The following is a 12,590-nucleotide window of genomic DNA, read 5'->3' as shown; positions in this document are numbered from 1 at the left end:
AACAGTTATTGCCACGGCGAGGGTTGCTGCTGATCCATTGCATTTGTTGGGGAGTAGTCGACCTCTGGGACTGATGGTATTCTGTCCTTTGTTCATTTGGTAAACTTAACTCCTCCTCACCAGTTATCTGCTGAACAGAAGTGGCCTGTATGTGCAGTTGCAACAATATACCTGGCCATTCACTTTTACCATGTGTGAACGAAGTGACACTGCTTTGCACAGGTTCAACAGTGCCAAATGGGCTGACATTTGTCAAGTGCATTGAATGTTTGTGGGCTGACTGGCCCTCCAACTCTCAACTCTGGCAATATTTTGGCTGCTTTGGCTGCTTTATCAAAGTTAAATTTGCTTTATACTATTTCACTTTGATATTGTCACTCATTCCTGTTAATACTTTGGCTTTGGTAGATTTTTAGCTGTTGGAAGAGTAGTCAGCGTGTGCTGTGACATTAGTCGCTGGTCTGAACTATTTTCCATGCCTTCAGTAGGTGTGTTTCCCCTTTCTCAGATCACCTTGTACTTACTTGTGCTGAATCTGCTCAATTTTATGATGATCACCTTGTCAATTTTTACTGCTGCTTCAGTCTCCCCATTTGGATGCGGATAGTGTGGAGCTAACATACAGAGTTAAATTTTCCCTTCATTCCTAATTTGCCTGAATTTTAAACTTGTCAACTTAAGGGCCATTGTCGCTCATCACAATGTCAGGAATGCCATAATGACTAAAGTGTGCTTTCAGGCATTGGCAGTTGTTGACATCAGCTTGTCTAACTCCCAATAGTCTGAATGATAATGTTTCTTTGTGCAAGATGTCTTCTTGGTAAATCACTTGACCTCTGAATCTCCCTTATGGCAACAGGTGTTTCCTTCATGGATTCAGGCCATCCTTTCATCACTGATTCCGGTAGCACTTGGAGAGGTGCATCCATGTGGTGGCTTCTGCCTCAAGTTTTATTCACGAAGGAATGACTTCAGAGGTCATTGACTTAGAACTCACATGACAATGGCAAACCCATGACACGACAGGCATTGCACGAATTTTTCCAATCTGTGTTGCTCATTCTTCGTGTTTCTATTTCTTCCCTTTTGTATTTTTCCCTTAACTTTTATTTTGTTTCTTTCTGTATTTTTTTTCCCTTTTGGATGTGAGGTGGTTTGTGATGTGGCAATCTGTGAGAAGGCTGTGGGCTGCAATTGGCGTGCGGCTGAGGAAAGTATGCAAGTGTGTGTGTGTGAGTGGTAGTGAGAGTGTGAGAGAAAGAATTCACTCTTCAGATTACACACCTGTTGTAGTTTTTGTTTTCATGTGGATATATCTAGAAACACTGTTTGATTCAATGTCCCATACTACACTGCATATATTTGCCACACTGACACTTAAGCATATGGGTAACATACTGTAGAAATCAGTAAGCTCATTTAAAAATGTGTTACTTAAGACACTTTCTTGGAACATAAAGCCTTGCACTGCACTTCATTCAGAAACAACAATGACACCAAAGCATATGGTGACGTGTTGTTGGGCACGGAAATATTTTTTGGCTGCGTTGAGACAACAGATCTGCATCTTGAAGTTTTCTGTAGGAGATTGGTATCAGAGGTGAGCAGATTGAAGTCTTGAAGTGAGGTGCCACACAAAGCATGTGACAAGGAGCAGTAAAATCAGGACATGTTTTGTCCATTTCTTTGTTACTGGAGAGCTGTCAATGCCGAGAATTTGAATGTTTTGACCAGTTTTTTGACACTATTTAGTATCATGCAGTCCCAGATCAAGTGTAGTCCAGACCAGATGCTGCGCACTATCCTCTACTCTCTACCCTCTACCCTCACACTGCCCTCTACTCTATCTTGGGTTTGAAAAGAACATCCTGTACAGTACTAAGGTTACTTTAACAAATTTAACAGCCTCCCTGATCGTCTCTGCCAAACTAAATATTAAATCAAGAGGTATTGCAATAGTACAAAAATCACTTGGAACCATTATGTGGTATTCCCAGCTTGTATCTTCCCCTCAGATAACAAGTCTCACACTTTGCCAAACATTGACTGTGTTCAGATGAGAGACACGTGATGGAATGGTCCCTCTTAACCCAGCCTGGTTATTGCTGATTGAAGCTGGTCTTTGCGAAGCATTTACAACAGTAGAAAATCTGTTCCAAAGCACCACCGAGCAATCACACAAAATGCCATTTATGCAAATAAGCCTTGCTATTCACTTCCAGTGTCTGATGCTCTTCTTTGTGTTGTTACAGGATTCATGTCTGATCAACCCTTCGGATCCCAGTTCATGTGCAGTGTTGTAGCTTCTCATGTCAGTCACCTTCCACAGACAAATCTCAGCTTTGTCTGGATCGCTCCACCTGCAGGAACCGGCTGTGTGAATTTTATGTGAGTAAGCATATACTGCAAGGAGTGGCAGCGATTGCAGACAGCCACTCCATGATCTGAATTGAATGTTAACTTCTGTCTGTATTTTAAACTCTTATAACTGGCATGAATTTATTCAGTTGTATTGTATAGCTTTATAATCTGTTAGTAAAAACAGTATAAAAATGAACACTATTTGGATGTTGAGCCCATCATTTCCCTTTTTTACCAAATAAAAGCGAAATGAATTTGTACGGGCACAGGCTAATTTGACAAAACTCTTACTTATTCACTTTAAGACTTTAAAAATTGATGGTATGCTTTTTTATAACAAAATGTACTCGTTCTGTTTTGATTCCTTACCAATCAATTTCCATCTTTGTTCAACAAAATGTTTCAATTGAACTCTGCCATTCACAATAGAAATTCATGTAGTGTACATCTGATTAGCCCAAAAGCTGCTTTGAGGTATACATCAATAAGACGCATTGGCTCAGGTGTGTGGAATTCAGTACCCCTGGACATACAAACCAGCTCAACAGAACGTTTGTGCGAGTCTAAAGTGAAAAAAATTTCTCTTTGATAAATGTACAGCAGCAAATAGCTGATCATTGGTCTTATATCATTCACATTTTTTTAAACTTTTGAGGTAATAGCAAGTACTGCCCTTAATCTTCACCCTTTTTGCCCTCCTTTTTAAATTCTGGCATTCTGCCATTGTAAGTTTTTGTAAACTCATGTGTGGTAATTGACTATTTATCACAGGATATAACATCAGGATCCATCCTTTTGCCTTTCCTTCCTAGCGATAGGTTGTGCTTTGCATATCTCTCTCTTCATTTCACCTTTTCTCTCCTTCAAAGGGAGTCAACCTTGAAGAAAGTGGTAATGGTGGTAATTGCCGAACTGCCCAAATTCCAAAAAGGAAACTTGAAACAACTGCCAAAACAATTTTTGAAATTTGTATATTATGAAGGAAGGTTCTGAAATCAGGAAATTATGTCTCTGACCATTTATATTAATATAAAGGTCTACTAAGACATGAAGCCAATTTTAAAAGTTCCACGTAAACACAACAATGGCTTCACACAGTTGACAGTACTTTAAAACAATTCCAAAAGATCTTAACTTAAACTACACTCAGTGTTAACTTTCCTTTTTCTGCTTGACAATAATCCTTATAGATTTTTTTAATCTATAGCATTCTAGTAATTTTATCATGCAGTGGTCTTTTGCTCTTAAGGTATCCTCTGAGGTATTTTAACTCTCTCCTGAATGGGATGGCAACCATAACTAACTTGCCAGGTATGTCCATTGACGAGGCAGTGAAGGCAAGTTAAGATATTTTCTTAGTGGGGCCATGAGTGACAGGAGTTTTCCTTATTACCCTGCAATGAGAGTCAGGGCCTGCACTGACTTGTGCTTCCCAGAATGAGACTTATGTAACATGGTCCCACCTCCCCAGATGCAACATGTGACGGCAGAGGCTGCCCCATCCTCTTCCTCCCCAACTGACTTTAGCTACCAGAAATAATCGAACAATTGACTTGTGTGATTCAAGTAACACAGTAAACTCTTCAGGGATGTATCCTACGTTTCCAGCCAGGAGTGGTATCTGCTTTCGCCAACTTCCCACTTCACGGTGATATCAGCCCCATTGTGTTTGTCTCTTTTCTGACACATTCTTTTCCAGGGGGCCGATAATTTGGAATTTTTAGGGGCCAGTTTTCCTCTTTTACTGCCAGCCGTATCTAAAAGTTTACAGGTTCATCGTAGTTGCCCTGAATGGTATTGTGTTAGACAAATTTCATAAATTAGTTCGTTTTGAACTTTATTCATAGATTCCGGTGGAAATTTGAGGATATGTTAGGATAAGGAGAGGAAATTTGAGAATGTGTAATTTAAAATGATGGAGACAGTTAAAGGGGAGAGTCACAATGGGAGGATAGAAATTCTGAAAGCTTTTATAACGGTTCAAAAGGCCTAGGCAAAAAGGCAAAAGATTAAGAATTGTGATAGTCAGAAATAGTGAAGAGAAGCCTGTTGTATAGGTTTGTGACTGCAACAGATTGATTCTGTTATTTGCTCTGCCAGCCGTATGGTGCATTCTAGCAGCGTGTCCTCAACAGATGGCATAACTCTGAATCTGGCTCTCTGCTGCTCCAAACGCTGTGGAAAAGAATTTCCACAGCCGCTGCCAGGATAACGATACCTGGAATAAAAATTGGTGGCATTTTGGCAGATGCTGGCTTATCAGGCTTTGCTGTCTGGTATACCTTCCTCCATGTAGTAACACGTAAGTCATGTCATACTGTGATTAGGTGGAGTAACTGCTGCCGCAATCTGAGAGTTAGAACCAACTGCAAGCACCAGTTGCCAGTCAGTGATCTTGGGCCAACACTGTCTACAGATGCTGCAGTGTTGGGAATAACAATGGAATTGCTCTGGTGCACCTGCCATATCACCAGGTATCCTTCTTTTCCTCCCAATCCCTCACCTGGGGAGGGTAATTCCCATTGAAAAATCTATTAGTGTTTGTAGCAGTGCTGGCAGAAAGTTCAACAATTGGTAGAAACACTTGTTAAGAACCTAGACAACATGAACAGAAACATTTAAAGTGAGCTAGAAATGACCTAAAAGCAACAAAAAGATTGCTTTTCTCTTTACAGCTCTATAAATTGACTTATCTATCTGGCAACTTGTTGCCTAGCAACCCTGGATAGTCAGTTACAATGATCATTATTGACAATGGAACATGGAAACTGGGTAAAATGTGGGAATAGACATGTGAGGACTTGAAACGGTGCTTCTGCATCATATATGTGGCAAGACATTCTACCATTGTTTAAAGCAGGATCTGTCACTAGTAATCCCCCACTTCCATGGAATCCATGCCTTGGGCTGTTTTTCTCATGGGAGTGTCCTGGCAAAAGTGGTGAATTCCAATTAGGAAATTGGCCTCTGTTGGCCAAAATTTTCCAATTGGTGTCAGAACTGCTTTATCTGACACAGATCAGACAGGAAAATACCAGCTTACCTGGATACAATTTTTCTGGCCAAACATCTGATTCACAATGTAGAAGGACTCCCTTAGCGCAAGAATTCATCAAGCGAGGAGAAAGAGAATCAACACAGAAGTCTCAATCCTCTTTTTATGCCACTAGTTTCCATATTCTGGTAAGTGTTTAAAGGCCCCAAAGCTTTTCAGTGTGTTAGTGAATGGGTGAGTATGTAAGTGAGTGAGATAAGTGGCTAGGGTGGCAGCTGGCTAATGTAGAGTGCTGATGAGTGGGTAGGTAGGTAAAAGGCTGGTCGGATAGTGGAAGCTAGTCGGATCAGGTTGGTAGGATAGTTGGGGGGGGGGGCGGTGGTTGTTAGGAGTCTTTGGGGGTGTCAATGTGAGTGATTGGAGAGCCAGTTGTACTAGGCCAGAAATGTTGTACAGTTGTACAACGTTTGTACAGTTACCTGAAGTTAGACTAGAATTTTTCTGCCTAACATATCCTGGATAACTATCCAGGTAAGTAAATCGGAGCAGTCCAAAATCTCTGACTCTAACTTAGAGGGTCCCATGGAGCAGAAGAATTGTCCATCGGAAGACCAAGCATTCTGGGGCAATTCCCATGGAGTCAGTGCATTGGGACTTCCTCAGGATCCCAGCAGGCATCTTGGGAGTTATGTCCAGCCTCCAATGACCCTGAGGCTGGAAAACCTGGGTCGTTATCTCCATTACTGTTTCCCCATTCGACAGTTTTCAGCCCTTAAAAACCCAAATCAGACATCAGTTTATTTTTACTTCTTGGTATACTTCATCTTCTCTCCTAACCTTTGAATCTTGCTGGTCTCTTGCAAAATCAACCTTAATTTTTTTGGAATAGATTTTGCAACATAGAAACAAGTGACTAGCAATTCCTCAATTCATAACAAGCTGTAATGGAGCTGTAACAAAGGAGCAGCAAGAGGCGAGCATCACAACATCCAAGAAAACCAGGAAAGCAGCAAAATAATGGACTTCACAACAGGATGTAGAAAGGAGCCAAAGCATAGAGGAGAGCTGGCACAAAATCACTTGCTCAGAAGAACAATCCGGAAAAAATCTGTAGCTTGGGGAGGACATTCAAAACTCGTGGTACCTTTATTTTTCTCTCTCCTTTCACAACCTCTTCAGCTTCCTGGCAGGTGGTGAGAAGGCTACATGTGTAACAAATGACAGAAAACTGTGAAGCATAGAAATACAACAGTTAAAAGAGCTGTATTATCTACGACAGACATGCCTTATTGTATTATGTGAATAAGTTACAACTTTCTGGTCAGACATTCATTCATAGTGTCTTAAACCTTTACTTGTTGTTAATACACTGCAGCCATCACAGGTTGTCATTTGGACTAAATCCAGGCAAACAATGTGGTACTTATAGTCTGGTACATGAAAGATTAGAACAAAATAGCTATTAGTCTTTTACAAAGCCATTTATTGCCCATTTTATAGTCCTCGAGACACCTTTCTGTTAAATGATAATTGCAGCAATTTAAGCACTGCTTTAATTATTAACTTGTTTTCTAGTTTTTGAGTGTGTCCTGAGAGACCACAAGAATGTAACAATAAACCAACCAATCTATAGAACAGAACAGTGTGGTGGTCCGATAGCCAGTAGGACAGTCCCCATAATGAGGTGAAAGGTCCATGCAAAAGTGAGTTAGGGGCATCTACATTTGCCCCTCTGAGAATCAATCCATTTTCCACAATATCCACCGTTCTTTCTCTTGTAACACTGCCACACTGTTGCCCAGTCTTTTGGAGTATGGAATTTCTTTTTATCTTTTAGAAGCTTGCTCTCCATAACTCAGTTCTCCAGCAATGGTACAAATTGATCGCCACTTTGTGCTGTCTCGTGTGGCAGTTGGATAAATCTAATGGCCTCATCCAAAACCACTATTAATTCCCCTCTGTTTCCGCAACATGTCTAATAGCTGAAACAGGCAAGTTGAACTATCCTTTATCCTTAGTATCACGGGCCAGTTTCAAGTAACAGTGATTTTTGAATACACTGGAATTCCCAGTGATGTGGAACCTTCCCCATTTACTGCATTGTGGAGAGGAATATATATCATCTATGGCAGCAGAGATGTTTAAAGTTTCCAAATGCAACCTCTGTCTCTGATGTTTTAGAATGGTCCATAAATGTTAAAGGAAAAGGCCTGGCCTGTATTGGCTATTTCATCACTCAACACATTTGGGGTGAGGAAAACGGTGGTCAAAGTTGGTGGCGATATTTATATTTGCTAACATTGCTGCACTTAGAGAGGCTCTTGTTCATCCTGGCCTGAATCTTCCAAAGAGTGGCAATCAGATTGCCACTTTGCTCCTATTTTGTTAAGCACACCAGAGCGCTGCATTTCTGGCCCAGACTTATGAAATGGCCCTTTTCAGAGACGCAGTTTGTACCTTTTCTGGGCGTCCTTCCCTGTAGTGTAGGATCTTTGAGAGAATTTGGGACAATTAAATAGCTTTCTTTTCACTGTGTTAGTGATTGAGTGTGAGTGATGTCAGTGGATAGGGTGAATTGGGTGGATAGGACTGGTATGTATTACGGTCCTTGGCCAGACCCAGGGACATGGGGAGATCTGGTTAGGGATCAATAACATTTTGTTTAAAATAAATAAAGTTTGAAATTCAAGATACCTGCTTTTGAAATAAAGCCGCAAGATTCCATGGGTTTTGAACAAACAAAAGCAAACTTTACTACAGAAAGTTTAGAAAGACGGAACAATTTACAGTATATATCTTGTACTATAATATTCAGGGAAGTATGAAGTTCACATGGAATAACATATGAAATGTGGTCAAAAACACCACAATACAGAGTAAATGGCACTTGAAACCAAGACAGAGTCCATGGATTAGTCAAGAACTTGCCCACACTTCACTAAGCACAAAGTAAAATAAAATTGTTGAAATTCTATTTCACAAGGGATTCTGCACTTTACCTTTGGTCTCCCCATGAAATTCTGTCCAAGAATCACTCCCACTGTTCTCAATTAGAAGCTACCTGCAGGGGTTTCAGTCTTGCCTTCTGAGATTCCTTCTCCCTGGATTCTTGAGTACTTTCAAAAATAGGCTTACAAGCACATTTTCAGATGTATAGCCTTGCCAAGCAAGACACTATTGCTTCACAGTTCAGAGTCAGTTTGCTATCTACCATTCTTTCTTTTACTCAGAGCCTATTTATTTGCTCCCTTCTTTTAACTTTAATGGGATCTACTCCTTTCTTCCGGTTCACTGACACACCAGTGCAACACCAAGGCAGTAGGAATAACTACTGGTCTCCACAATCAGAAACTAGGCATGATGGCTGTGCCAGGGGCACAGAGGCCATTGGGGCCCCTGAGTGGACAGGGACATGGTTTCCCAACAATACCTTGTCACCCTAGCACTGCCAAGTTGGCACCTCTAGGGTGCCAGAGACACTGCCAGGTTGGCATCGTGAAGGGGTGGAGCCAGAAGTGGGCCCTGAAAGTAGAGAGTCTGAAGGGGAGTAGTATGAGAGGGTGAGCTTGAAGGTGGGGTGAGTCTGAAGGGAGTCATGAATGGAGACCTGAAGGGGGGGTGCTTGGAGACCCTATAGTGGTGTTTCTTAAGTTGGGGGAGGAGGAGGGGCAGCCACTGCTAGTGACAATTGGGGTGGGGGGGCCTGATGCCAGTGAGCTTGGGAGTGACAACTATGATTGCTGGCGAATAGGAGGGGGTTGGGACTATAGAGTTGTCTGAAGATTGGGGCTCCAATTAAAATGGGCTTTAGGTACCATGCATCTCTTTGCCAGCAGAAATTTTCCTAAGCTCCAAAAAAATGTGTGTGTGTATTATGATCTGGATCATGCCAACTCATCCAGCAGGAATCTCACCAGTTTTCCTGCTGAGGACAACACTTAGAAATGTTTCAGGAGATTTGTGCCCATCGTTTCTTTCTGGCTAACATTCCTGGGTACCTAACCAGGGAAGTGAGTTATATTCTCTAAAGAACACAAAGTTGGAGACTATTTTGGAGGATTCTGGATGCAGGGGAATTGCCCAACAGAAGTTGAAACTTCCTGGCCAGTTCCCATGGTGTCCTTATTTTGGGACTTGCGAGGGGCCCAATAGCATCTTTTCTGGGGTACATCTAGGGTACGACCATCCTGAGACTGGAAGAATTGTCTTCAGAGGCCTCGCTCATTTACGTTTCACTGTAATCACCAAAGTCAGGGCTGTGACCTAGCAATCATATTGATGTTCTCTTTCAATATCAATCCTTCCAGGATGAAGTAATCATTCTGTTGGGCTGTCAGCATAGACCTCTGTATAAAATTAACTGTCCTTTTCCTGAAGAGATATAGTTGTGTAATCTAAAAGCTGTCACAGTAATCAAACAGCTAGACTTGACAAGGTGCTGGCTTCCAAATGAAAGATGGGCCTCTCCAAGTGTGCCTGACGCTGAGTCTGTTGCTTAATGGGAATGCTGTTGCTATTACAGATTTTTCAAGAACACTTTCCGTTCACTTTAGAAACATTGTATGACGGTGCTGCTGCAATTACCTTTTTCTGCATAATCCCCGGATAGATAAACTTTACGTGACAATGCAACATACTGATAATGTGGAACATTATTCTTACAGTCACTTCCCTCAGCAACATAAAAACACCTGCTGTTCAGTCAAGATCTGGCTTTGACAAGATCCATGAAAATATCCTATGGTTGGATTTTATTTTCTTTATTCATTTGTGGGACATGGGCATCACTGGCTGGCGAGCATTTATTGCCTATTCCAATTTGTCCTTGAGAAGGTTGGTGGTGAACTGCCTTCATGACACTTCTGAGTGGCAGCTCGGCCATTTCAGAGCGCAGTTGAGAGTCAACTACATTGCTGTGGATTTGGATAAAGGGAATATTATGAATTCAGGAGAACTGATGGGAGAAGAGGTGGAAAAAGGAAAAAAATTTTAAACATTCCAGAAAATTATAAATACAAATGATAAGCAATGCAACTTTAAAATAAAATAAATGATGTATATTGTTAATCAGAGAGGAGGTGAATGAGCTTATAATAACAGAGCTGAAATTAAATGATTACATTTTTACCAAACTGCTGTTAGTTAGAGAGAGAAACTTACTGAATTATAAAATGTATTAGCGGTATGGATCATTTTAAATATAAGCTCAGGCCCACTGTAAACTATTTCACCCACTGCCACCATGCATTAGAAAATTGCAAGGATAATTTCCACAATACTGCTTCATTGATTCTAATCAAATATGGAAAATTAAGTGATATTGACTGCACAGAGCGTACCATGTCACTGCCTGGACTCAGAATGTCAGTCATGTAGTGAATAATTTAATTACAAAATGCTTGTAGACTTTAACTGCAGTGAATAATCATATTGGCCTTAGCAATCACTTGTATACCTTCCGGAACCCTACCAAACACCACAGTTGATGAACATGACCATCTTCATGTGGAAGGATGAACAAGGTAATTTAGTTACTAAATGTAATGAGAAACTTACAGTGCGTGATTCAGGTTGAGGAGATGGGAGTAAAGCTTTACCAGCCCCTTCAAGTGCACAGTTGTACAATAAAATGAGTTGAGTAGGCATGCAACAGTGGCCTCCGTCTATCTCTGCACAAAGCATCCTCAAATACGTAAGAACTTGGAGCAGGAGCAGGCAGCACCAGACACTCAAACTGTTTTTGAGTCTGGCCCCTCGAGTTTGTTCTGCCATTCAGTAAGATCATGGCTAATATTTTTGTGGACTCAGCTCCACTTATGCGCCCGCTCACCATAACCCTTAATTCCTTTACTGTTCAAAAGCTATCTATCTTTGCCTTAAAGTCATTCAATGAGGCAGCCTCAACTGCTTCACTGGGCAGCGAATTCCACAGATTAACAACTCTTTTGGTGAAGAAGATACTCCTCAACTCAGTCCTAAATCTGCTCCTGCTTATTTTCGGGGAGTTATAATTTCACCTGCCAATAAAAACAATCTCCCCACTTCTATCCTTTTTTTATTCCCTTCATAATTTTATATGTTCCTATAAGATCCTCCCCTCATTCTTCAAAATTCTAATGAGTACAGTCCCAGTTAACTCAGTCTCTCCTCGTAAGCCACCCACTCAACTCCGGAACCAAGCTAGTGAATCTCTTCTGCATCCCCTCCGGTGCCAGTATATCCTTTCTCAAGTAAGGCGATCAAAATTGTACGCAGTATTCCAGGTGTGGCCTCATCAGCACCTTATAGAGCTGCAACATTACCTCCCTGTTTTTAAACTCCATCCCTCTAGCTACGAAGGACAAAATTCTATTTGCCTTCTTAATTACCTGCTGCACCTGCAAACCAACTTTTTGCCGCTCGTGCACAAGGACACCCAGATCCCTCTGCACAGCAGCATGCTGCAATTTTTTTACGATTTAACCAAAAATCCATTTTACTGTTCTTCCTACCGAAATGGATGACCTCATACTTACCAACATTGTACCCCATCAGCCAGACCCTTGCCCACTCACTTAGACTATCTATATCCCCCTGCAGACTTTCAATGTCCTCTGCATACTTTGCTCTACCACTCATCTTAGTGTCATCTGCAAACTTTGACATTCTTTGTATTCTTCAAGTGAAGAAGGTTACAGCACAGGAATGGATTGTGCCAGGGTACAAGACTGTTATTTCTATTCAGTGGCAGAATGTTACTCACTGCATTGCGTTGTACAATATTCCTACCCTTATAAACAAGTTATCATGATAAAACATCCACCAATACATTCAAAAAAACTTTGTCTTTAAGGTTTATTTATTAGTCACAAGTAGGCTTACATTCACACTGCAATGAAGTTACAATGAAAATCCCCTCGCAACACTCTGGCGCCTCTTCAGGTACACATTAGTGTGCATCTGTCATACGAGAAATGTCACATTATATTACATTGGCTAAATCACCTTTTATTAAAAATAATAAAAATGATCCAGGCGTTTCATTCTGGAGCCTGAAATTTATGAGGACTTTTAGTGACAGAACAACCTGAGGCATTTGCAGGTGCTTTGATTAAGACAGACCAAGTTAGAAAATGTCTTCCAGACTTACCTGTGAAAACACTAGAGGAAATCTACTGGTAACAATATCAATGTTTGGTGCAGACCTGATGGGCCAAATGGCCCCCTTCTGTGCCATAAACCTATGATTCTATGC

General features: G+C 41.1%; 1 protein-coding gene across 2 annotated transcripts in view; it reads left to right on the top strand.

Moving 5' to 3' along the window:
- Positions 1-12,590, top strand: part of reln (reelin) — a 318,770-nt gene that overhangs the window by 63,997 nt on the left and 242,183 nt on the right. For both annotated transcript variants that reach the window (XM_080207461.1, XM_080207462.1), the window contains one exon: positions 2,253-2,388. In XM_080207461.1, the coding sequence (XP_080063587.1) occupies positions 2,253-2,388 (136 nt within the window). The remainder of the gene's footprint in view (positions 1-2,252; positions 2,389-12,590) is intronic.

This window comes from Carcharhinus amblyrhynchos, chromosome 19 (genome assembly GCF_965287045.1).
Source record: "Carcharhinus amblyrhynchos chromosome 19, sCarAmb.v2.hapA, whole genome shotgun sequence".
Classification (NCBI taxonomy): domain Eukaryota; kingdom Metazoa; phylum Chordata; class Chondrichthyes; order Carcharhiniformes; family Carcharhinidae; genus Carcharhinus; species Carcharhinus amblyrhynchos.
Note: the sequence above shows the minus strand (reverse complement) of the source record. Positions and strands in the feature narration are given on the sequence as shown.